The following is a 27,882-nucleotide window of genomic DNA, read 5'->3' as shown; positions in this document are numbered from 1 at the left end:
AACAGATGTTCCAAAAGAAACACATTTAACCCTTTCAGACCTGAATTATCTCCAGGGATAAAATGTAAGAATATAAGACCAATATTCCAATAATTATTTGAAACAAGACATTAACTAAAATCTATGTTAATTATTGTTTCTAACATTCTTTAAGCATTAGCATTTTGTAATATTTAATAATGTAATAATTAGTGCTGTGTGATATGATGATAAATACATGGGGACGATAGAAAAGTGTCCCTATTGTTTTTACAGTAATTTCATTGCGTGGTCACTTTGCATAAACTCGGTTTATATAAGTGATAATAAAGTAATCTTAATAAAAGCTTTATTAAAATTAAAAGCTTAATAATGTGTTTTTTTGCGACGTGACGCTGCTTTACGTTATTTGACGGACACTTGTTAAAAATGTTAACTGAGTTGATTTTGATAACTCAATTTAAATACCTGTATAATTTTGAAAAAAAAAAATAGCTACTGCATCTACCTCATCTGTTTTTAATTTGATATATATATATATATATATATTGCTGCAGTAAAAGGTCGTAATTCTCATTTGTGAAAGTTTGGTTTAATGTCACTTAGTTTTAGTTGGAAAAAAGTAAGCAATGATATTATTCAAGCTACACCAGACTGCTCTTTTACTTTACTTTCATTAAGCTACGCTGTAGCAGCAACAGCAAACGCGCTTTTTAGCGCGCTTTTCGGACAAGGTTGGGCGAGTTGCGTTAGAGCGGGGCGTGGCAAACCCCCTCATTCACACTTTCTCTGTCTGTGGACCTCGGGGGCGTTACTAGGGTATTTTTGTGATAACGATATACTTGTCGATACAGGAAAACTAAAATAATTAATTAATTTCAGGAATATAGTATAATAATATAACAGTATAATCATAATTTGGCAAAATAAATAATATAGCATAAAATAATATAATGCAGCAAAAAATATTGCAGAATATTTAGTGCATGCATATAAACTGCAAACTAAAACAATTATACAATAAATACACCTAAAGCTTCACAGTAAATAATAGACTACTTTTAAGACAGAACAGCCCTGTTATCACCATATGGATTTTTAATATCATGATATTTCTGTGTCACGATATATTGTATATGATATATTATTGCCCACCCCTAGTAGATAGTAGCGGTGGTGTCTCTATATGAAGCTAAAGGGTCAACCTTTTAAAACATTTAGTATAATGGTGTAGAGAAGCTGAAATGTAATGTCCTCGTATGAGGACGCTGGGTCTCAAGAGGATATATTAAGAATAATATCTTAGATTTGCATTAGTTTTGCTTTAAACTGGATTTCAAGTACAAGAAATAGTAAAAAGTAAAATAGTAAAAAAAAAAAAAAAACATTTAAATACACAGAAAAGTAGATTTGTGTCTGTGTGTGTATCGACACTGAATTTCACCTGGTAGCAAAACAAAAACACGTAAAAGAATTTAAATGCTGTAATGAAGCCGTGATGAGGACCACCTGAGTGGGACCACCTGAAAAGCAGATGTGTGTGTGTGTGTGTGTGTGTGTGTGTGTGTGTGTTGGTGTTACAAGGTGAGAAAAGCTTAACTGCTGCAGGAAAGAATGTTTTAGTGCTGAATTGAAGCAATTAAGTCTGATTAGTGTGAACAGATCTTATTTAAAACTAAAATAATGACCAGAAAATGAGAAATGGGACATTTACATACTTAAAAAAAATAGATTATCATACAAACTTTAATATCAGACATTATTATTTTATTACTAGTATTAGAAGATTTATTCATTTCATTATAAACAAAATACATTTTTACAGAAGAAAAAAATATACAAATCACAAATAAAATGAAAGGCAGCAGAAAGAAGAAAAAATCGTATAATATCTGCCCCTTTTATCCCAAAAATAATTAAGAACAATAGTACATTTCCAATAAAAAATAAAAAATAAACAAAAATCTGTACCCCCTTAAGATTATAACAACTTTTTCTCTTCACAAAATGTAATTGGATGTTTGAACTTAATGTATTTTTATGAGCCTTATACATAAATAATAAAATATTAAAGTCAACTAAATCATAGAATTTCAATCATTTCAACTAGGGCTGCAGCTATCGATTCTTTTTGTAATCGGGTACTCTACTGAAAAATCGATTCGATTAATCGAGTAATCGGATAAAACATTTTTTTTGTTAAAGAGCAATTAAAAAGGCATTTTACTCAATAATGAATGACCAATTGGTTTCCTTTTTTAGATAAGTTATATTTTTAAATTCACAACATTTCCAAATTGCAAATACAAATAAATAAAACACAATAAATAAATAAATACCACAATAAAAAAAATAAATTTAATTACATTACTTTCACATTTGGATTTCTTGTAAATAACAAATATAGTGTATAAATCAATAAAAAAGGCATAAACATCGTCTTTGTGTTGTGCATCTTAGCTTCTGAGACGTTGTCAGTTCTGCCAGTGTTGGATCAGTGTGCTGCATTCTTTTACCACCAAGCCGCTTCTCCAAAATATATCAGGACCTGTGCAATAATTGTGACACACAAGTATTACAAATGTTGCTTTTTTCTTTATTTATATGTTGGACTATTTGGGTCTAGTTACATCACTAAGACTAATAACTCTAATAATAAGTTCATGGCCGTGCATTTATTAAGATTGACACCTATCGCATTGGGGCACATTAGACACTAGTGGTAATCAATATTTTACCAAATAAATAAGAGACACACTTCCTTATATGAACAACAGTGTTCATACTTTTTTTGTCTCACTGGCCAAATGTACTCTTAGATGAAGAAATCAAGCATTTAGTTTCCAGCCAAAGTAACTTCAGTTTAGCTAACTTTTAACATTTTTATTGTTTATATTCTGAACTGCACAGCGCTGTGTTTACTGTTTACATAAAGCCTGTATGAACTCTGTTCTAATAAACTAACCACACATTATAGACAGTGCTTCTATTAATTCACACTCCAAAGCGCTGTCGTTTTGTTATTAATTCACATTAATGTTAATCTCATTGATTTATTATAAGTTATATTTACCTGCTCTCTCGGCGTCCTCGCGTCTCGGGTGTCCTCGGCTCAGATGGTGCAGCATTAAAACGCGCTGTTTTGGCACTGCACCGAGTACAGGTCACAGTTCGAACATAAAATGCTTTTATTCCTTTAAAATCGCTGTTTTCTCTCGCCACTTCCATTTTTGCCGCTGCTCAAACCTCCGTCTCCTTGTTCCCGGGCAGGGTGACGTAACCCTGAGCGCGTTGTCAAAATAAAAGTCGCGAAAATACCGCGCGCTGAGTTTATTAATTAAATAAACGATTACTCGAGGCACAGAAAATTAATCGATCAATTTTGTGAATCGAGTTACTCGATTTACTCGAGTAATCGTTTCACCCCTAATTTCAACTGATAAAACAGTGTATTTGATGGATGACTGTAATGTTTTCTGGTGATAATTCTTACAGCCCTTTTCTGTAGAACAAGAATAGAATTTGTAATTGTTTAACACGCTTTTCCCCAGACTTCAATACAGTAGATTAAGTGTGGAACAATTATAGCACCATACAACATATACAGAGCTTTATCATTAAATAACTCCCTCACTTTGTACAATAATGCAGTAGATTTAGCCATTTTTGTTTTTAAATGATTTATGTGTGGTTTCCATGACATTGATAACCCGAGTAAATATAAATTATTATTTTATTTATTAAAGGAAAATATATATCCAAACCAATCGAGCCCTGTGTGAAAAAGTGTTCGCTTTCCAAGTCTAATAACTTGTAACTTGATTGTGCCTCTTTACTAACAACAACTGTTATCAATCAAGCTTTACTGATAACTGATAACGAGTCTTTCTCATCTCTGTGGAGGAATTTAGTTCCACTCTTCTTTACAGAATTACAGAATTACATCCACAGCATCTCAATCATCCAGACTTTAACTAGATCCTCCTAAACCTTAATTTAGTTTTAATTATTTAATCCTTTCAGAGGTGAACTTTGTGTTTGTGAGCTTTGGGTCATTGTCCTGCTGCAGAACCCAAGTACACCTGGCCTTAAGGTCACTAAAGAACAGATGTACGGATTAGGGGTGTGCCATATCGCATCGTACGTGATAATATTGCCAATATTTTTTAATATCTTGTACGATATTATACCCTGAAATATGGTGCCATATCACCCACCCCTAATTATCACATCAGGGTTTTACTTTTTTACAGTTTTTATCAAAAGAAAAATTAACACTGTTCACATTTCCCATTATATATCTACTAGATAGAGATTATATATCTGTCCAGTATCATTTATTTTACTTTAATCCTGGATATATGGAGATATATGGAGTGCATTATTATTAGTATCATGACATTCTGGATCATTGACTTCTGTTACAAATTAATGTTACTGATTAATTTCTTGTATTTTTTAAAATCTCAGTTAAGGGTGTGCCATATCATATGGTATGTAATAAGAAAATTTAATATTCATTTTGGTGCAGTAGTGTATTCTTGAAATATATATATTTTTTAATTCAGTATTTCGTTTTCGTTTGAGTCATTGTCCTGCTGCAGAACCCAAGTAAATTACTCCTGAGCTTGAGGTCACTATAGAACAGATGTACGGATTCTGATTCTTATTCAGAAAACCTTTATTTAGTTCATTTATTTAATCCATTCAGAGGTAAACTTTTGTGTTTGTATCCTTTGGGTCATTGTCCTGCTGCAGAACCCAAGTACTCCTGAGCTTGAGGTCACTATAGAACAGATGTACGGATTCTGATTCTCTTTCAGACAACATTCATTTAGTTGTAATTTTTTAATCCATTCAGAGGTGAACTTTCTGTTTTATGTGCTTTAATTGGGTCATTGTCCTGCTGCAGAACCCAAGTAAAGTACTCCTGAGCTTGAGGTCTTTAAGGAACAGATGTACGGATTCTGATTCTTATTCAGAAAACCTTTATTTAGTTCATTTATTTAATCCATTCAGAGGTTAACTTTTTGTTTGTGAGCTTTGGGTCATTGTCCTGCTGCAGAACCCAAGTAAAGTACTCCTGAGCTTGAGGTCACTAATGAACAGATGTACGGATTCTGATTCTTCATTAGGATTTTCAGGTAAACAGCAGAACTGCTGGTTTCTATCTATTACAGCGAGTTTTACCCAGACCGTCACACTACCACCACCATGTTTTACATTTTACGTTCAGTATGAGTAGGTCTGCACGATATATCGTTTAAGCATCGTCATAACGATGTACGCATGTGCAATAGTCACATTGCAGGATGTGTGATGTCACTTAAGGCAATTAAATCAAACACGTCGGTCATGTTGCAGTGTTTTGATTCTTGGCACAAGAAGTACAGTCGATACACAGCACTGTCTCTGTGTCTGTGTGAGTGACAGGCTGCTGCTGCCTGAGAAGCCTGAATTGTCCAGTCCAGCACAGTTTAGCAGCGCAGATATTTCCAGTTATAGTCGAATTCACACTTTTAATCCCAGAAAAACAGAAAGACGCTCTTGTTTCTTATTTAAAAAGCCGTTTAAATGCCTTTTTAAATGATTAAAGGGCCGATTACTGTTGTTTTGCTGTTTTCCTTGGGTTTTGAGAGCTCGGCGCTGGGTAGGGGCATTGTTTAATATTGTGATATATACCGTCGAAAAAAGAACATTTGCAATGTAAAATATTTCGAATATTCGGGGTGGGCAATATTATATGGTATACAATATATCGTGACAGAAATATCATGATATTAAAAATCCATATCGTGATAATAGGGCTGTTCTGTCTTAAAAGTTGTATATTATTTACTGTGAAGCTTTAAGTGTATTTATTGTATAATATAAGTTTTAGTTTGCAGTTTATATGCATGCACTAAATATTCTGCAATATTATTTGCTGCATTATATTATTTTATGCTGTATTATTTATTTTGCCACATTATGATTATACTGTTGTACTATTATACTATATTCCTGAAATTAATGAATTATTTTAGTTTTCCTGTATCGCCAAGTATATCGTTATCGCAAAAATACCCTGAAATATCGTGATATTATTTTAGAGCCGTATCGCCCAACCCTATCGAATATCATTTTTTTTCTGAAATACAAGGTGAATTGTTGAAGTGGTTGTAGCTGCTGTGAGTGGGACATGTGGGATCCATTATACACACTGCCTGTTATACACAAATAGAAACACACACACACACTGCAGACTCCTACAGCCCTTCAGTGGTCTGTTTTTCCTCTTCTCCTCTCTTAAATGTTCTCAGTTTCCAGCGCCTGCGTTCAATCCAAGTTTAGGGACATTTTCTGATGTTTGATCATTTCCACGTTAATAAAACATTAATAAAGCATTAATAAAACACATCAACACCATTTTATATCTTTAGTTAACTGCTCTGAAACCCATCATTTACTTGTGTAAAACCTGATTTTCTATATTTAATTTGAGCAAACTTTTATTATATCATTTACTTGGGCACCTTAGTGAACTTCACCATTCTACAGTGATAAAAGTCTCAGCATAGGAATCATAAACTAAGGGTTATTTAGAAGCTCATTAATAACTTAAATAAGCTTATAAATAAAGCGTATTATAAGCATCCTCACACAGATACACACAGTTATAATTATGGCTCTTTAGGAAATCAAAAAGACTGTAAGATGCACCTAGAATCCTTTAGTTTTACCAAAAATCATCAGAGCTCCTTATAATCCGGTGCTCCTTATATATATATTATATATATATATATATATATATATATATATATATATATATATATCCGGTATTAAAGAGCAGTAAAATCAATCCACTAAAGTACAGAGTTATAAGGGTGAGTTTTCAGTGAAGTTTCTCCAGCACTAAGGCTGGGTGCAGCAGCATTAGCATTAGCATTGGCCGCTAACCGCAGCGCCACTTCATTCGCTCTGTTCAGAGGTGAGTATATCAGACTGTAGTCTGCATGTTTAACATGTTAAAACAAGCTAAATGGGACAAACCGCTAGCTGATAGTGCCCTGGCTTTCTGAAACACTCAAGGTTCCTCAGTGTAGCGCTGTGGTTAGCGGCTAATGCTAATGCTAATGCTGCAGCACCCAGCCTTAGTGCTGGAGAAACTTCACTGAAACTCACCCTTAGACTCAAAATACTGGAAATCTAAGCTAACTGTAAATAGAATAAAAACAGAAGCACTTTACTCACCCAAATAAGCAGTTTTCAGGAGAGAAATCTGTGTAGATTAACATTTAGTGCTCGTTTAACTTGTATGCAAAATATCCACTATTCACTGTATACCTGTAACTCTACCTCTTCACTACCTTACTTTAACTGATGCTCTCAAACACTTTATTAAGAGACAAGAAATTCAAGTAATTAACTCTTGATGAGATCAGCACAGCTGTTAACTGAAAGCCTGAATTCCAGGAGACTCTACCTCATAAAACTGACTGAGAAAATCCAGCAGAGATGTTCAAAACTGATCATCTAAACAAGAGGAGCTACTTTTGAAGAATGTAAAATATAAAACATATTCTGGGTTGTTTAATACCTTTGTTTAATAAATAATTCCATATGTTTTTCTTCATAGTTTGAATGAGTTTAGTGTTAATCTACAATACAGAACATTTAAAATAATGAAAAAACACTGAATTTAAGGTGTTTCTGAACTTTTGTCTGGTACTGTATTAATAATATGTTGAGAGAGGGAGTGGTATTGGGTATTTGGATAAGTATATTAGTACCAACTTTACTACAGCTCTGTAAAAAATGAAGAGATCACTTTAATTTCTGAATCAGTTTCTCTGGTTTAGCTATTTATAGTTTTATGTTTGAGTAAAATGAACATTGTTGTTTTATTCTATAAACTACAGACAACATTTCTCCCAAATTCCAAATAAAAATATTCTCTTTTTTTTTTAAATAATTTTATTTCTAATTTTTCCCATTTTCTCCCCAATTTACACGGCCAATTTCCCAACCCACTCATTAGGACTCCCCCTATCACTAGTAATGCCCCAACACACCAGGAGGGTGAAGACTAACACATGCTTCCTCTGATACATGTGAAGCCAGCCACCGCTTCTTTTCGAGCTGCTGCTGATGCAGCATTACTGAGCAGCCAGCGCGCTCGGAGGAAAGCACAGCGGCTCGGCTCCGGTACATCAGCTCACAGACGCCCTGTGTTGCAGACATCACCATAGGAGTGATGTGGGGAGAGAGCGCCATCTACCCACCCAGAGGAAGCAGGGCCAATTTTTGCTCCCTCTGACGCCGGCAGCTTGATGGCAAAGCTGCATGAGCGGGGGTTCGAACCTGCGACCTCCTGCTCATAGTGGCAGCGCCTTAGACCGCTGGACCACTCGGCGCCCAAAATATTGCAAATAATGCAAAGAAAACAAGTTCATATTCATAAAGTTTTAAGAGTTCAGAAATAATCAATATTTGGTGGAATAACCCTGGTTGGTTTTTAATCACAGTTTTAATTTCATGCATCTTGGCATCATGTTCTCCTCCACCAGTCTTACACACTGCTTTTGGATAACTTTATGCTGCTTTACTCCTGGTGCAAAAAATCTTTTTTTTTCCAGAGCTGTATATTAGAGTGTAGAGCTGAAGCCACCACATGAGGGCAGTCAAGGTACACAGATTACACCAGGAGAAACACACACACCCACACACACACACACACACACACACACTCTTTTCCTGGGTTTAGGCTCTTTTGAAGTTTGGCCTGGTTTGCCTCAGGCAGTGGAAGCGGCCTGCTGTCTCCAGCAGTGTGGAAAAAGTGTGCGGGATTAGGTGTGTGTGTGTGTGTGTGTGTGTGTGTGTGTATGTGTGTGTGTGTGTGTGTTGAGGGGGGAGGGCACATGTCTGAGACTGATCTGCAGTCAGATCTGCTGTATGTGATTATTGTGAGTAACGATGCAGTTACACTGAATTATATACTGTAAAATTCACCTCACTGCTTTTAACCTTTTTAATTTTAACAAATTGTAATTAATTTTAACTCTGTCTTTTTTCCTCCCCCCAACAGATACAGACCCCAGAGTGCTGGAGAAGCAGGAGCTGCAGCAGCCCACATACGTAGCCCTGAGCTACATCAACAGGTGAGTGTGTGTGTGTGTGTGAGTGTGTGTGTTAGGTTAATGATTACAGGTTAAAAGCAGAATAGAAAGTATGTGGTGGATTTTATTTGGTTTATAACCTGTAAACATGGTCTAAAATGTTTGAGAACCACAAACTAAAAACCTCAAACTAAAACCTGAAATAAAAAAAAACTCTGAAAAAAACTGAAAAACTCTAACTAAAAGTTTGAATGAAAAAACTCAAATTAAAAACTTCAAACTAAAACATTAAGCTTAAAACTTAAACTCAACTTAAACTCAAACTAAAAACCTCAAACTAAAACCCTAACTAAAACCTCAACTTAAAACCTCAAATTAAAACCTCGAATTAAAACCTCGAATTAAAACCTCAATCTAACAACCTCAAACTAAAAACCTCAAACTAAAAACCTCAAACTAAAAACCTCAAACTAAAAACCTCAAACTAAAACCTCAAACTAAAAACCTCAAACTAAAAACCTAAAATCAAAAACCTCAAACTAAAACCTCAAACTAAAAACCTCAAACTAAAAACCTCAAACTAAAAACCTCAAACTAAAAACCCCAAACTTAATCCATAAAACCTAAAACTAAAACCTAATCTAACAACCTCCAACTAACAACCTCCAACTAACAACCTCCAACTAACAACCTCCAACTAACAACCTCCAACTAACAACCTCCAACTAACAACCTCCAACTAACAACCTCAGACTAAAAAACTCAAACAAAAAAGCTCAAACTAAAAACCACAAACTAAAAACCTCAAACTAAAAACCTCAAACTAAAAACCCCAAACTTAATCCATAAAACTACATCCTTAAACTAAGACCTAAAACTAATACCTAAATCTAAAAACCTCAAGCTGAAAACCTCCAATTAAACCTCAAATTAAAACCATCATACTAAAACCCTCAATCTAAAAACCTTGAACTCAAACCTCCAACTGCAACCTCAAATTAAAATCATTAAGCTGAAAACCTCAAACTAACAACCTCAAACTAAAACCTCAAACTAAAACCTCAAACTAAAACCTTAAACTAAAACCTTAAACTAAAAACCTTAAGCTAAAAACCTTAAGCTAAAAGCTTAAAATAATAAGTCGAACTAAAACAAACCTCAAACAGAAAAAAACTTCAAACTCAATTTAAAAACCTCTCACTAAAACCCTCAAACTATAAACCTCAAAGTAAATACATCAAATTAAAATCCTTAAACTAAAAAATCTAACTAAAAATATCTTACTAAAACCCTCAAACTATAAACCTCAAACTAAAACCCTTAAACTAAAACCCTCAAACTATAAACCTCAAACTTAAACCTTAAAGTATAAACCTCAAAGTAAATACATTAACGTAAAAACCTCAAACTAAAAATAAAAGCGCAAACTAAAACTAAAACCTGAAACTAAAGGTAGGGGTGAAGGATATGCACAATGTGATGTGTAATACAGCTGTTGGATATTCTGATGTCTGTGTGAAACAATAAATTAATATTACAATTTCCAGTTAAAATGCAGCGAAATGACTTTTATTTTGAAGTTTCTGATACTGGGAGAAGTGTATGTTCCTCACAGCTGATACAGCTGATACAGCTGATACAGGTGATACAGGTGATACAGGTGATACAGGTGAGAGCGGTACCGGTCCTCTGCTGTTAGAACAGGTTCTATAGTAAAGCTTGTGGCTCGTCTTATGAGCTGCTGATGTGCCAATACTTTTGTTTATATATTGTGTGTATGTGTGTGTCTGTGTGTGTGGTGTGTGTGTGTGTGTGGTATGTGTGGTATGTGTGGTGTGCGTGTGGTATGTATGGTGTGTGTGTGTGTGTGTGTATTAGATTTATGACTGAAGCAGCTCGTCGGGAGCAGGAGAATCAGAAGAAGAAAGTTCAGCCGAAGCTCGCGCTGTCCGTCACTGGGGGCGTGTCCCGAAACAACACCTCCACGCCCCCTCGCCATAGCAACGGCAGCCTGACTCCGCCCGTGACCCCGCCCATTACCCCGTCATCATCCTTCCGCAGCAGCACCCCCACAGGTAACTAACTACACACGCTCTTCACTCAAATCATCATACAGAACCAGTCAGAAGTCAAAAGTTTGGACACACCTTCTCATTTAATGGTATTTATATATTTTTCCTACATAGTAAATTAATAATTAAGTGATCTATAAGACTATGAAGGAACACATAATGAATCATGTAGTAACTTAAAAACAGTGTTAAACAAAACAAAAGATGCTCTTATCTTACTTAGGTGAATAGTTGGGCTACTTTAAAGAATGTAAAATACTTAAAAACGCACTTAAAATGATGAGGATCTTTGATTTTACCAAATTAAAAACCTCTGGAATATAATCAAGAGGAAGATGGATGATCACAAGCCATCAAACCACCAAACTGAACTGCTTGAATTTTTGCACCAGGAGTAAAGCAGCATAAAGTTATCCAAAAGCAGTGTGTAAGACTGGTGGAGGAGAACATGATGCCAAAATGCATGAAAAAAAAAAATATATATATATATATATATTGGTTTGTTTAACACTTTTAATTTACTACATGATTCTTTTTGTGTTCCTTCATAATCTGAAATATCGTATAATTCACACTGTGAGTGTTATTGTCAGATACAGCTGATGTGGAGTTTTTTTAAACTGCTCCACATGCAAAAAAAACACACACACACACACACACATATGTTCACCAGTGTTATCTACCCTCCCGCTGAGCTCAGATCCTGTTTACCTCAGAGAGGCTTACAGATATCCAGCCTCTCTAACACAGCTTTTAGAGATCAGATCAGATCAGACTTCTGAGGAGTTGAGGATGAGGTGGGGTGATGATCATCATCACCTGAATCAGACTCTTATAACTGAATACAATCAGATCCTCACAGTAATCCAGCAGAATCTAGCAGAAAGTTTATTTTTCTGTACAGTAGAGACTTCACAGTTTAAACTGCAGAGCGATGCAGAGCCGCTGATACGCGCACGCAGAAGTATAAACGTGCTCCACTGCGTAGCGCACAATCAGAAGTATAAATTAACCAGGTTAAACTTATTATAATTGTGAGGACTCCGTCCACTAGGTTTTTAGTTGGAGGCAGCTGCCTGCCTTCTTTAAAAGATGTGCTCATTTGCACTCAAGTTGAGAGCGAGATCACGCCAGTTTTTTGAAAAATCTATTCAGAAAATCACACAGTAAAGGCTTGTTCTGTTCCTTCAGAGCAGTTCACTGTGTTCTCTCTCTCTTTCCCTTTTTCTGAGTTCTCTCTGATTGAGGGAGAGAGAATACATAATAATAATAATAATAAAATATTAAAATGTTTATGTATTCATCCCTTCTCGTGGCTCGCAGGGGTTCGAATCCCATAGTTATATTATTATTATTATTGTTGTTATTTTTATTACTTATATTATTATGTTTTTTTTTTTTCCTTGTGGAGAGATACTCCTCTTCTGACTCTAATCCCGTATTAGACATCCACCCTTAACCTTTTCCTGCACTGTCTTCACTCCATAAAGATCACTGACGTCGTGTGTCATTCTGTAGTCCTCGTACGGCTTCCGTGTCTAAGCGTTTTTTCCTCATGAGAAAAATGAATGGGGTTTTCAAAACCCGTCTGTCACATTCTGTAGTAAATAAATACGTTCAGAACCCTGTACGTTTTATTCTGTGTACATTTACCTCCTGAACATCACTGGATCCTCTGAATTACGAGATCGTTTAAGAGTCATAATGAGAAAAATGCTAGCTTTAAGCTAACGCTACAGCGCAGCTGCATCCAACATGTTTAGATGTTTGGTGTTTCTGGCTCAATGTTTTTAGTACATTAAGCCACGTTAAGATTTGTCCTTATAACAGGTTCCAGATACATTTATAAATGAAGTATTTTAGACTCTGGATCTTTAGTTAGCTAGATTAGCTCTGTGGTAACTCAGGGTATCGCTGCTCCTGAACAGTAAAAGCTCAGTTTCTTCTATTATCTGCATTTTAAAGCTCTAACACAGTCTACACTGCTCAACATCACCAGACTGATAAGAGTTTTCACCTGTTTAAATACTTTAATGATCCTCTGTGAAGGAGAATAATAATCTAAAACGTGTTCCGGCCGGAGTTCTCTGGTGTTGCGCCGAAAAGAGTCCTCTGCCGATCTCTGCAGCTGCGCTGTAGCATTAGCTTAAAGTTAGCATTTTTCTCATTATGACTCTTAAACGATCTCATATTTCAGAAGATACAGTGATTGGCTGCAGGTAGCAAGCGTGATAATGCGGCTGTGTGATAATGCTGGCGTGTGATTGGCTGCAGGTAGCGAGTGTGATGATAATGCTGGCGTGTGATTGGCTGCAGGTAGTGAGTGTGATATTAATGCTGGAGTGTGATTGGCTGCAGGTAGCGAGTGTGATGATAATGCTGGCGTGTGATTGGCTGCAGGTAGCGAGTGTGATGATAATGCTGGAGTGTGATTGGCTGCAGGTAGCGAGTGTGATGATAATGCTGGTGCGTGATTGGCTGCAGGTAGCGAGTGTGATGATAATGCTGGCGTGTGATTGGCTGCAGGTAGCGAGTGTGATGATAATGCTGGTGCATGATTGGCTGCAGGTAGCGAGTGTGATGATAATGCTGGCGTGTGATTGGCTGCAGGTGGCGAGTGTGATGATAATGCTGGCGTGTGATTGGCTGCAGGTAGCGTGTGTGATGATAATGCTGGAGTTTGATTGGCTGCAGGTGGCGAGTGTGATAATAATGCTGGTGCGTGATTGGCTGCAGGTAGCGAGTGTGATGATAATGCTGGAGTGTGATTGGCTGCAGGTAGCGAGTGTGATGATAATGCTGGTGCGTGATTGGCTGCAGGTAGCGAGTGTGATGATAATGCTGGCGTGTGATTGGCTGCAGGTAGCGAGTGTGATGATAATGCTGGTGCATGATTGGCTGCAGGTAGCGAGTGTGATGATAATGCTGGCGTGTGATTGGCTGCAGGTGGCGAGTGTGATGATAATGCTGGCGTGTGATTGGCTGCAGGTAGCGTGTGTGATGATAATGCTGGAGTGTGATTGGCTGCAGGTGGCGAGTGTGATGATAATGCTGGCGTGTGATTGGCTGCAGGTAGCGAGTGTGATGATAATGCTGGTGCATGATTGGCTGCAGGTAGCGAGTGTGATGATAATGCTGGCGTGTGATTGGCTGCAGGTGGCGAGTGTGATGATAATGCTGGCGTGTGATTGGCTGCAGGTAGCGAGTGTGATGATAATGCTGGCGTGTGATTGGCTGCAGGTAGCGAGTGTGATGATAATGCTGGTGCGTGATTGGCTGCAGGTAGCGAGTGTGATGATAATGCTGGAGTGTGATTGGCTGCAGGTAGCGAGTGTGATGATAATGCTGGTGCGTGATTGGCTGCAGGTAGCGAGTGTGATGATAATGCTGGTGTGTGATTGGCTGCAGGTAGCGAGTGTGATGATAATGCTGGCGTGTGATTGGCTGCAGGTAGCGAGTGTGATGAGGAGGAGGTGGAGTATGAAGATTCGGACAGTGACGAGTCGTGGACGACAGAGAGCGCCATCAGCTCCGAGTCCATCCTCAGCTCCATGTGTATGAACGGAGGAGACGAGAAGCCCTTCGCCTGTCCTGTACCCGGCTGCAAGAAGAGATACAAGGTAAAACACAGGAGCTCCACTGACTGAATACAACCTAGACTGAAGTTCATTGCTATCTTAGCAACACACAGCAGCACAAACCCAACTTTTACATCAACAATAAACAGAATAGTAAATAAAATAACATTGCTGTTCCCGTAAATGAGCTGCTGGAGCTCCTTCACAGCGTCAACCAGCAGCTCAGTTTCCTCTGCTGAGAAGAGTTTGTTGAACACGTCCAGGTAGCTGCACCGTTAAAATAGCAATCCGCCAAAGTATATGACTTTTGTGTGCTTTGTTTCGAGCTGTGCAAGGGCCTGTGATTTAGTTTAGGCAAGGAACAAAAGATGGGCAACAGCACTACAGTAACTAAGCAATAGGGGTGTAACAGTACATGTACTCTTTGTGAATCTCTCTCTCTCTCTCTTTGTGTCTGTCTCTCTCTGTGTCTGTCTCTCTCTCTCTCTCTCTCTCTCTTTCTCTTACTCCAGTAATATTCTTATGAATTAATATGTGTAGTTTAATCAGTAATGTAATGCTGTTTGTTTTTGTTGCTCATCGTTTGTTTGTAAGTTGGATTCTCTCATGATGACAGTAAGAGAGAATCCTGGTTTCAGTATTTAATAAAAGAGTTTGAGCCCCGTTACAATATTCCATCCCAAACAACTAAACATGATTATAATGAAGATTCATTGTTATTATGAAGTTAATAAAGGTGAGGCTATACAGAATGACCAGCCTCTGTACCAACCGTACCAAAAACGTACCGAATACACACCAAAAAAGGTACTGAAAACATACCGCAAACGCACTGAAAATGCACCAAAAACTGACCAAAAGCGTACCTCAAACGCACTAAAAACTTACCGAAAACGCACCAAAAACGTACTGAAAATGTACTGAAAACGTACTAATAATGCACCAAAAACATACAAAAAAATACATACCGAAAACGTACCGAAGTCATACAAAAAAAGACCCAAAAACGTACCGCAAACGCACCAAAAATGAACTGAAAATGTACTGATAATGCACCAAAAACGTACAAAAAAAACTAAACGTACCGAAAATGCACCAAAGAATAATAATACTGAAAATGCACCAAAAACGTACCATAAATGTACTTAAAACGTACTGATAATGCACCAAAAACAAACCCGAAAACAAACCAAAAATGTACCAAGAATGCACCGAAAACTCACCCAAAACTAACCCGAAATCAAACCAAAAACAAAAACTGAAAACACACCGAACCGTGGGGTTTAAAGCGTGGTGTGAACTGAACCGTGGATTTTCTGTACTGTTGCTCCTCTAGTTAGTAATATTTGGATTCTCTGTGTGATTTTTCTGCAGAATGTGAACGGGATCAAATATCACGCCAAGAACGGACACCGCACTCAGATCCGCGTCAGGAAACCCTTCAAGTGCCGCTGTGGGAAAAGCTACAAAACCTCTCAAGGCCTTAGACACCATACCATCAACTTCCACCCCCCACTGTGATCAACACACACACCTTTACACACCTTTACACACACCTGTATAATCTTCACACACATCCTAAACGTTCTCCCAGTCAGGAGCTGAGGGGTCCGCTTCCTGATTCTCTCTCTTTTTTTCTGTCCTTTTTTGTCTTTGTACTTTTTGCACAATCCATTTACTGTACATCATTCCTGTTTACGACAACAGTTATAACCAGCGGAAGAAAGAAAAGAAAAGAAAAGACTCGTAGTTTTGGAGGATTTGTTTTAACAGCTGTTTTATTGTCTGATTCTGATTAAATTCAGTCGTTTGCTGAAAAACAAAGCTGAGAAAAATGAAGAAATAAGAAAAGAAAATGAAAAGAAAGAAGAGTATTTCCCATTCCTGTTTTTATTATTATTATTATTATTATTATTATATTATTTTGTTATTTTTCCTCCAGTAAAGCACAGCTAAGTAGAGACACATATATATATATATGTATGTACATAATATCTATCTAAAAGAAGCATTTAGCATATATTAGGAGCTATACTTAATATCCAAACTTTATATGGTTTATTTTACACACATATGGTTATATATTTTAACACATATGAATATTTTTATTTCTATAGATCTATGAATATATAGAGATATATCTATATATGACTCATTTTTGTGTCTATTTTTTCATTTTCATACTTTTTTCTTTTTCCATGATGTTCTGGTTTTCCTGTAGAGACGTATTTCGGAGTCTGGGTGGGAAAGGCTTTGATCTCAGGTCACAACACTGCCACCATTTTTACAGACGAACGAGTGAAAACGAAACGAAACGAAACGAAACTAAAAGAATAATGTATATTTATAGAGCAGAGTGACGCCCGGCTCCGTGAGGAAAACGGTCACAGGCTGGGAGTGATGGGTAAAGAAGGAGGGATTATAAAGTGTTTTTGTTTGTTTGTTTGTTTATTAGTTTATTGTTTTAATATCTCATTGCCAGCAGTATAAAAAGTGCCAAATTTACACCGATCAGCCAGAACATTATCACCACTGCTGCACTGATGTGATGTACTGTGTCTGCACTCCACTTATAAAAAAAAAAACATCTGTATAAATATATATATATATATAAATATATATAAATAAAATAGTATACTCTGTAATGTTTAGGTTAATAATGGTACATCAGATTATGAAAATCTGTCATAAAACATAAAACATATATATATAGATATTGCATCAAAAACCTCATCAATAGAAAGAACAAATGGAGGACATGATCGACCAATCGAAAACACAATCAGCTGATTAATCGTCTACTAAAATGCTCATTAGTTGCAGCTTTACTGGCAAGAGACCAAAGGATCCCACAAGTATTAGGATGTACAAATATGATAATCACTAACTATGGTATATTACCATACTGTAATGTGTAGTTTTAACGTTTTATTTCCATTTTCTTCATAACACACATAAACAAATCGTTAGTAGAATGTCTCTGGAGCTAGATAGCTCACTAAATTTCCCATTCCGCCTTATATTATAAATATTATAAAGCCCTAGAGTTAACTAACGGGTTAAGCAGCAGCAGCTAGGTTGCTGAACTTTAGCGTTTATCTGTAGCTATATCTGTATCAGGTGCTTGAAGGGTTTTTCTAATTCTTAGGGAATTAGGATCTTAGGATTTCACCCCTTTCCCTTTTAACTCGATTAAGAAATGGGATTGGGTCACATTTTCCCAGATTAATCCCCTGAAACATCAAGCCCAGGTGTGCTACTGGGGAATAGACCATAGAACATAGGCTAATATTACCACCCAGAGTGGACAGTGCAGTGCAGTTGGTAGTAATGATGGTGACCGGTGGCATCTGGCTAGAATTGTCCATTATTGACCTCAATTCAGTGCAGGTCACTACACTGTTCTTAAGCGTCGTATTACTACTATTACTACTTCCTGTAGTAACTTTTGGTTGGTGCATTCTGGAATCCCTCGAGATCTGCCATTGAAATCAGTGCATTAGTGGTTTTAATGTTATGGCTGATGGGGTGTATCTTTCCTCTTTCCCCTCTCATGAGCGCCGGTGATGTGCCAAATTCAGCACCCTCGCCAGAAAAAGCACCACCTCTCGTCTTTGCTTTAACTTTACTTAGAAAATGGAAAAATTACCCAAGATACTGTTCTAAGCTACGCTGACTCACCTGATGCATCTACTGAGAGGGGGTGCTTTTTCTGGCAGGGGTGCTGAATTCAGCATTATAGTAGTGTCTAAATCTGCACCCCCGCCACGAAAAGCACCCCCTCTCGGCAGGGCATAACTTTATTTAGAATAAGCTACAGAGAGGTGGTGCTTTTCCTGGTGAGGGTGCTGAATTCGGCACAACACCGGGAGCCTCTGAAGAAGGGCGTGATTCTCGTGTGTGTGTGCAGTCTGCAGTATTGTGTCGACAGTGTGTATGAGTTGTATATATGTATATGTGCGTGTGCCTTTTTACACATTGTAATCGTTATTGATATTGAAATTGATATTCGTACGTTTATTTTTTTTATTCGCTCGCATGGATCGCCTGCCTGGCTGTTCTGCAGTATCTCCGCTTGTAGCCTTACTCTGAAATGATTTGTCGTCAGTATTTCTCTATTTCTGCTGTTACGTCGCGGTCGGTAGTGCCATAGTTCCGGCGGTCTGTTGATGGCGGTAATGCCTGAACGTGCTTTTAAAATATATACTCGCCAGAGCAGCTAACGTAGACGTTTGCTTCAGTTTAGCATGCTGCGTATGTTCTTTTTTTTTTTTGCTTTTTTTATACGCTAAATAGACGTTTCTGTTTTTTTTTAAGTTTTGTTTTTTTTTTTGTTTACGCCAAATCCCGTTGGTTACGCAGTGACGAGCATGACCGTCTTTCTGCTTTTCTTGTGGTAAAACAAACGTGGGTCAGTTCTGTTACACTGGCAGGAACCCATGTTTCTTCTTCATTAGCTTGTGATGTTTTCTCAGTTCTCATTAGAGGCACTGCAGAATCCAACCCAGATATAGTGAAGAGAAATAAGCAATACCCTGATTTTCACCATGACTTATATGTAGGTTTTATGGTGCTTTTCCATTGCATGATACTTAAACTATGCTAAACTTTTTGGTTCACCGAATTGAGGCCGGTTGCATTGTGTAGAGTGGCAATTATCACTGGCCAATCAGAGCTCTGCAGGATTTAAACGTAAAATTTAAGTCTATACTCTACATGCTTGAAATCATAAAGGCGAGGAGGTGCTACTAAAGTACCTGGTTGAGGGTTAAGGGCATTGAACCCACAACCCTTAGTAGACCTGGAAATTGAACCCACAACCATCGGCAGACAAGGGAATTGAACACAAAACATTTGTCAGGCCTGAGTATTGAACACACAACCTTTGGCAAACCAGGGAATTGAACCCACAACCCTCGGCAGACCTGGGTATTAAACCCACAACCTTTGGCAGACTTGAGTTTTGAACTCACAACCCTTAGCAGAACTGTGTATTGAACCCACAACACTTGGCAGGCCTGATTATAGAACCCAAAACCTTTGGCAGACCTGGGTGTTGAACACACAACCCTTGGCAGATTTGGCTATTGAACCCACAACCCTGTCATCAATAACCCAGTGCTTCAGTACCCCTGGAACAGAGAGGTTTAAAGGCCTTTGCTCAAGAGCCCAACAGTGGTGTGCTTAGCAGACCTAAGTATTAAACCCACAACCCTAAGCAGACTTGGGAATTGAACCCACAACCTTGGTAGACTGTTCCTCACAAAAAAAAAAAAAAAAGAAAATCTAAACTGAGTTGAGTATTGGAGGTATCATGCAGTGGAAATGCACCATAACTGGAGTCATTAGCTGATTAGCGTTTCTGTGGTAAAGTGCCATAATAGGACCCTCCACTAGGTGGCCCCGGTTTGTACAGTGGAATGGCCTCCTCGTTGTGCTGCTGTTATTTGCTGGTTGAATTCCGTTCTGTATTATAAATGCTAAACAAACAGTGATTGTTTTCAGTCACAATAAGCTACAGGTGCTCAAATGCAAGCGCATCCCATCCGTAAACAGTGTTGGAAGTGTTACGTTTTAATTACCAATCAGATGATCACATGAAATCATGTGACGTTTAGGGAATTACGTGAATTTACGGATTACTAATAGATTAAAAATCTGTATTAAGGTGCCAGAAATGTTTTTTTTTTAGTATTACAGATTTCACCAACACACAAATACAGATGTGTTCATAAAAAAAAAAAAAAAAAGCACAATTAACTAACTTTTTAATCACAATTTAAACCAGACAGGGTTCCCACTGTTTTTTTTTTATTTATTTTTTTTAAAGAAAACATCATCTAGGATATTTATCCTAACGTTCATACAACATAATGTACAGTGAGTTTATTAAAACCCACTTAGATTTATTATTTTTCGCAATATAAGGTGCACCGGATTAAAAGGCACATTTTATGAGACACTAGTAAGGAATAGGGGTAATGTTGCCATGTTGGATGTTAATCTACACAGATTTCTCTCCTGAAAACTGTTTTTGTATTTGGGTGAGTAAAGCGCTTCAGTTTATTTACAGTAAGCTTAGATTTCCAATAAGGCTGGGTGCAGCTGCATTAGCATTAGCAGCTAGCAGGTTAGCTTAGCGCTAGTAAATGCTGCCAAACTGAGGAACCCTGAGTGTTCCAGTTATCCAGGGCGATATTAGCTATCGATATACACAGCTCTGAATGGTAAAAGAGCTAGCTTTTAGCTTGGTTAGCGGCTAATGCTAATACTGCTCCAGCAGTGCTAGCCGTAGTTGGCAGCAGGCTACAGACCGATATGTTAACCTCTAAACGGAGAAAGAGCTAGCGCTTAGCACAGTTAGCTGCTAATGCTAATACTGCTCTAGCAGTGCTAGCCAGGATTAGCAGCAGGCTATTTAAGGCATACATAAGGTGAACCAGATTATAAGGTGCACTGACATTTTTTGGGAAAATTGTAAAGTGCTCCTAATAGTGTGAAAAATATGGTAGTGTTTTAAAATGTACTCTTATTTCTGTTCAGCCTCAGTTTTGATCTAAATTTCATATTTCTACACTATTTCTACCACTATTTTTACATCTCTGACAGTATGTATGTAATTTAAACTATGAAAGCTGAAGGGTGGGAGACTGAAACCACATTTAAAGAAGTTATTTTACATTTAAATATTATTTACACTGATTTTGTGCAGCATAAAACATTTAATGTTGAAAAAATATCATTTTAAATATCCCGGCAGTTTAAAACTAAACTAACTAACTAAAATCGGTTAGTTAACAAGAAAATAGATACTAATAGACACACATTTTAGAATCAGCAAGTTAATTCCAATGTACAACCCTAACGATGGTTGCACATTGATTTTTATTTTTCTAAATTTTAGTGTTTTTTCTGTTTTATTATTGTTTTTATTTATTTATTTTTTTTTACAGATTTTTGACAAATTATCCCTGCAGTTTAAAATGATGAAATTATTCAGTTAACAGGAAAGTTAATACTAATGCAAGAAAATTTGGCATTTACATTGGATTTACCAAATGTCATGAAGTCCCACATGGTTCTATTTTGGGGCCTATAAAACTGATGTAAATTTTTGCAGTATGTAACTAAATTGTGGGCCGTTTTACAGTAAAGGTAGTATAATGTCAAAAGGGCTACCCAGCTAACAGAAATTGTTTTAAGAACATTTAACAATGCTAGAGAAACTTTCAGAAAACGTGTGACATAATGGTTTATTACGTTTTTCACATAACGTTCCCAGCTAGACACATGGAAACTTGTGGAAACATTAAAACGTTAAAACTTTGCTAAGTTTTTAGTTTTTGTTTTTCAAAATTAAAAACATTGAAACAAGTAACATTTTACTGAAAACTTTAAATAAAAACGTTCTAAGGACATTTAGAAAACTAATAACGTTAACCAACCACAATTGTTAGCTATGTAAAAGCTGTTAAACATGGTGGCGGATGTGTTATCTGTCCATGTGATTTAAGTGCATTTAATCGTTCCCAGCTAGACAAATGGAAACTTATGGAAACGTTAAAACGTAAAAACTTTGCTTAAAAAAGTTTTTAGTTTCTGTTTTTCAAAACTAAAAACTGAAACATTGAAACAAAAGTTACAAAAGTAACGTAGCAATACGTTCAGTAAAAATGTTCTAAGGACATACAGAGAACTAATAAGTCTATGTAAAAGCTGTTAAACATGGTGGCGGGTGTATTCTGATCGTATGATTTAAGTGTGTTTAATCCGGTGGGAACCCTGTCTGAGTAGTTGAGGCCGACAGCACAGATGCGGTGTACTGGATGGATGTGATTTGCAGTAAGTTTGTATATTAATAAAGTGGCTGATATGCGTCTGTTACTCTGCTGGAGGCAGTTTGATATGCTGTACAGTGAATGTATCGTACCGTCTTTGTAAAGTGGTTTTAAAATTATATTTTCATATGTTCGTATGTTTTTTGTGGAACGTTTCTGTGTAGCAGGAGCTTTTTCTATCTGTGGCCAGATTTGTATCATGTGTGTATATGTGAATATATGAGTATGTGAGACTGTTCAGATGTCTTAAAAATGTAAAAAAAAAAAAAAAAGCTGCTTATGACATTTTACGAAGGTACAAAAAAACTAAAAATAAAAGACTTGAGAAGCAGAGCTGTGTGTTTGTGTCATTCTTGATGTTTTTGATGACGATGTGCAGCAGTTAATCACACTGCAGGGTCGGAACTAGGGGTGGGCGATACGGCTCTAAAATAATATCACGATATTTCAGGGTATTTTTGCGATAACGATATACTTGGCGATATAGGAAAACTAAAATAATTCATTAATTTCAGGAATATAGTATAATAGTATAACAGTATAATCATAATGTGGCAAAATAAATAATTTAGCATAAAATAATATAATGCAGCAAATAATATTGCAGAATATTTAGTGCATGCATATAAACTGCAAACTAAAACATTAATTATACAATAAATACACCTAAAGCTTGACAGTAAATAATAGACTACTTTTAAGACAGAACAGCCCTATTATCACAATATGGATTTTTAATATCACGATATTTCTGTGTCACGATATATTGTATACAATATAATATTGCCCACCCCTAGTCGGAACTAACTGCGGTATAATACAGTGTGATTGGCTGAGAGGCGTTCTATGAGTACAGTTATCACATTTGCTAACATGAGCCAAAGCCCACCCTGTAGTTTCTTAGAACAACATTTGTGGAAATTACTTTTGATCACAAATAATCCATTTTTTTGTATTTTGTTTATTATTAGTTACATCCAATAAAGGTGATTTTACAACCTAAACATGTTACTCCACATTACTGTTACTGTTATATAATTATATCACAAAAACTGATCAGTTATCACCTGCGCTTTTAATTTTTTCTACTAAAAGCACTTCTTACCATGGTTTCCTTTTATGAAAAAAGAATGTAACTTTAACTTTACGTTTCATAGAGATTTTTGACAGAAGTTAATATACACGTTAGACAGGGATTGGCCTGGAATCCCTCTATTAACTCAGGACTGCAAATAAACAGAAGACAGGTTAGATCAGGAAAGTACACTCAGTTCTAAGCCCTATTTGCTTTAAAGTTTTGAGACACTTGACTTGGTAAACTACTGGCTATTTTTTTGTATACCTGTGTGATAGTCCTTTTATTGTGTTTTATATTTTCTATTATTTTATTTAATTTCTACAAACATAGAGAAGAGAAAGAATAGATAGAACTCAGGCTCTTATTTCTTTAAATTAACTGGGGAATTTGGAGTTACACTTGTAAATTTAGGAGAAAATAGGATAAAAACTAGAAAAATAAAAAAAATCCACAATTCAGATTTTTCTAGTTGAATTAGAGCATTCTTTATTAGTAAATGCAAGCTTATTACACATTACACAGAGCAACCATGAGGCACACGCTCTAGATATACAGTATCTTCAGGAGAAAACGTTACAGTAGGATGGATATGATGGATATGATGATTATATGGATCTGAGTGATCGATATTTAAAGCCACAATCTGGGATTTAATCACAGAACAGCAGAAGAGTCTGAACTAATTCTTTTATTTAATAAGCCTGGAAACGATTAAAAGCACTTACTGTTAAAAACAGTAAACTTTTAGATACATTTCATTGATTTTAGAAGCATCTGAGTCAGAAATAGAGCTTGAATTTCTGTTTTTAAAGTTTGAAAAAAATTAAAAGCACTTAAAATCACCAACGAAACAGATGAACTGGAAATAGATATTAGAAATAGATTTGTATTAGTCTGGAAAAGATTTAAAGCACTCGCCGTTACAATTTTAAGATCATGTTTCATTAGTTTGGTGTAGAATTTGGTAAATGCATGTGCAATGTGCAAAAACGTCATTTTTATTCAACACATAAATTTATAGAAATCCCTGATAGTGACTTCACGATATAATGAGAGAAATTGACAAATATGAACAGTGAAACACATTTGACAGACAAAATGATGCCAAATTACTGTTCAATTACTATTTCATAAGGTGCATCAGCAGTACTGTAGATGTTGGTCGTATAGAAATTAAAGCACCAATTATTTATTTTTATTTTATTTCATCTAATGTACAATCCACGAATCAGAAAAGACTGGAACAGTATGGAAAACATAATAATATTTATAATAATAATAATAAAAAAGCTTAGTTTCTTTATTTATTGGGTATGAACCCAAGATATTTAATGTTTTATTTGCTTAACTTTATATATTTAATCAGTTAATATACTGTACATCTATTTCAAGAGCAAGAACAAATAGAGGGCACGACAAAAATAATTGAGAGATTAATCAACTACTAAAATAGCTCTGCTCTATTTTAACAGATAAAATTAAACTAATGAAAGAAAACCTTTACATTTTTGGATTTTTGTCATACTTACGTTTTTCAGATTATCAAACTAATTTTAATATCAGATAAATATAACCCTGAGTAAATATAAAAAGCACTTTTATTTTACATTAATTATATTTATTAAAGAAAAAAAACTATCCAAACCAATCTAGCCCTGTGTGAAAAATAGTTTTCCCCCATAAATGAACTGTGATTAATCACACTTTTTAATTTCTCTACACAGACCTGTAGAATTAAGAAAAGTTATTAATCATCTATCAGAGTCTGGAAAAGATTATAAAATCATTTCTAAAGCTTTAAGACTCCAGAGAACCACAGTGAGAAAACATGGAACACTGGTGAACCTTCCCAGGAGTGACCGGCCAACCCAAATTCCTCCAAAAGGGCATGAAGAACTCATCCAGGAGATCACAAAAGAACCCAGAACAACATTTAAAGAACTGCAGGATCTCACTAAAGCCTCAGTTCAGATCAATGTTAATGATTCAATAATAAGAAAGAGATAAAAAACACTACTGACCAAAAACACCACAACCACCCGTCTCACATTAAACACAACACAACCACCCGTCTCACATCAAACACAACACAACCACCCGTCTCACATTAAACACAACACAACCACCCGTCTCACATCAAACACAACACAACCACCCGTCTCACATCAAACACAACACAACCACCCGTCTCACATTAAACACAACACAACCACCCGTCTCACATCAAACACAACACAACCACCCGTCTCACATTAAACACAACACAACCACCCGTCTCACATCAAACACAACACAACCACCCGTCTCACATCAAACACAACACAACCACCCGTCTCACATCAAACACAACACAACCACCCGTCTCACATCAAACACAACACAACCACCCGTCTCACATCAAACACAACACAACCACCCGTCTCACATTAAACACAACACAACCACCCGTCTCACATCAAACACAACACAACCACCAGTCTCACATCAAACACAACACAACCACCCGTCTCACATCAAACACAACACAACCACCCGTCTCACATCAAACACAACACAACCACCAGTCTCACATCAAACACAACACAACCACCCGTCTCACATCAAAAACAACACAACCACCCGTCTCACATCAAACACAACACAACCACCAGTCTCACATCAAACACAACACAACCACCAGTCTCACATCAAACAAAACACAACCACCCGTCTCACATCAAACACAACACAACCACCAGTCTCACATCAAACAAAACACAACCACCCGTCTCACATCAAACACAACACAACCACCAGTCTCACATCAAACACAACACAACCACCCGTCTCACATCAAACACAACACAACCACCCGTCTCACATCAAACACAACACAACCACCAGTCTCACATCAAACACAACACAACCACCCATCTCACATCAAACACAACACAACCACCCGTCTCACATCAAACACAACACAACCACCCGTCTCACATCAAACACAACACAACCACCCGTCTCACGTCAAACACAACACAATCACCCGTCTCACATCAAACACAACACAATCACCAGTCTCACATCAAACACAACACAACCACCCGTCTCACATCAAACACAACACAATCACCAGTCTCACATCAAACACAACACAACCACCCGTCTCACATCAAACACAACACAACCACCCGTCTCACATCAAACACAACACAACCACCAGTCTCACATCAAACACAACACAACCACCCGTCTCACATCAAACACAACACAACCACCCGTCTCACATCAAACACAACACAACCACCCGTCTCACATCAAACACAACACAACCACCCGTCTCACATCAAACACAACACAACCACCAGTCTCACATCAAACACAACACAACCACCCGTCTCACATCAAACACAACACAACCACCCGTCTCACATCAAACACAACACAACCACCCGTCTCACATCAAACACAACACAACCACCCGTCTCACATCAAACACAACACAATCACCCGTCTCACATCAAAAACAACACAACCACCCGTCTCACATCAAAAACACCACAACCACCCGTCTCACATCAAACACAACACAACCACCCGTCTCACATCAAACACAACACAACCACCCGTCTCACATCAAACACAACACAACCACCCGTCTCACATCAAACACAACACAACCACCCGTCTCACATCAAACACAACACAACCACCCGTCTCACATCAAACACAACACAATCACCCGTCTCACATCAAAAACAACACAACCACCCGTCTCACATCAAAAACACCACAACCACCCGTCTCACATCAAACACAACACAACCACCCGTCTCACATCAAACACAACACAACCACCCGTCTCACATCAAACACAACACAACCACCCGTCTCACATCAAAAACACCACAACCACCCGTCTCACATCAAACACAACACAACCACCTGTCTCACATCAAACACAACACAACCACCCGTCTCACATCAAAAACACCCCAACCACCCGTCTCACATCAAACACAACACAACCACCCGTCTCACATCAAACACAACACAACCACCCGTCTCACATCAAACACAACACAACCACCCGTCTCACATCAAACACAACACAACCACCCGTCTCACATCAAACACAACACAACCACCCGTCTCACATCAAACGCAACACAACCACCAGTCTCACATCAAACGCAACACAACCACCCGTATCACATCAAACGCAACACAACCACCCGTCTCACATCAAACGCAACACAA

At 37.1% G+C, this 27,882-nt stretch overlaps 2 protein-coding genes and 1 long non-coding RNA gene across 6 annotated transcripts in view; 2 read left to right on the top strand and 1 right to left on the bottom strand.

Moving 5' to 3' along the window:
• Nucleotides 1–22,898, top strand: part of jazf1a (JAZF zinc finger 1a) — a 42,351-nt gene extending 19,453 nt beyond the window's left edge. Inside the window, exons 2-5 of the mRNA XM_049476011.1 lie at nt 9,047–9,119; nt 10,956–11,152; nt 14,600–14,769; nt 16,102–22,898. Of these exons, the coding sequence (XP_049331968.1) occupies nt 9,047–9,119; nt 10,956–11,152; nt 14,600–14,769; nt 16,102–16,248 (587 nt within the window). The 3' untranslated portion in view covers nt 16,249–22,898. The remainder of the gene's footprint in view (nt 1–9,046; nt 9,120–10,955; nt 11,153–14,599; nt 14,770–16,101) is intronic.
• Nucleotides 1–27,882, top strand: part of wu:fc38h03 (acetylcholinesterase collagenic tail peptide) — a 761,412-nt gene that overhangs the window by 164,553 nt on the left and 568,977 nt on the right. The gene's annotated exons all lie outside the window — the stretch shown is intronic.
• Nucleotides 2,229–3,410, bottom strand: LOC125799407 (uncharacterized). Its single transcript, XR_007438303.1, has 2 exons — nt 3,053–3,410; nt 2,229–2,527 (listed from the first exon to the last, which is right to left on the bottom strand). It is a non-coding gene; the product is annotated as an uncharacterized LOC125799407 (long non-coding RNA).

The sequence above is a fragment of the Astyanax mexicanus genome, chromosome 3, assembly GCF_023375975.1.
Source record: "Astyanax mexicanus isolate ESR-SI-001 chromosome 3, AstMex3_surface, whole genome shotgun sequence".
NCBI classification, from domain to species: domain Eukaryota; kingdom Metazoa; phylum Chordata; class Actinopteri; order Characiformes; family Acestrorhamphidae; genus Astyanax; species Astyanax mexicanus.
This window is presented reverse-complemented; position numbering and strand designations above follow the sequence as displayed.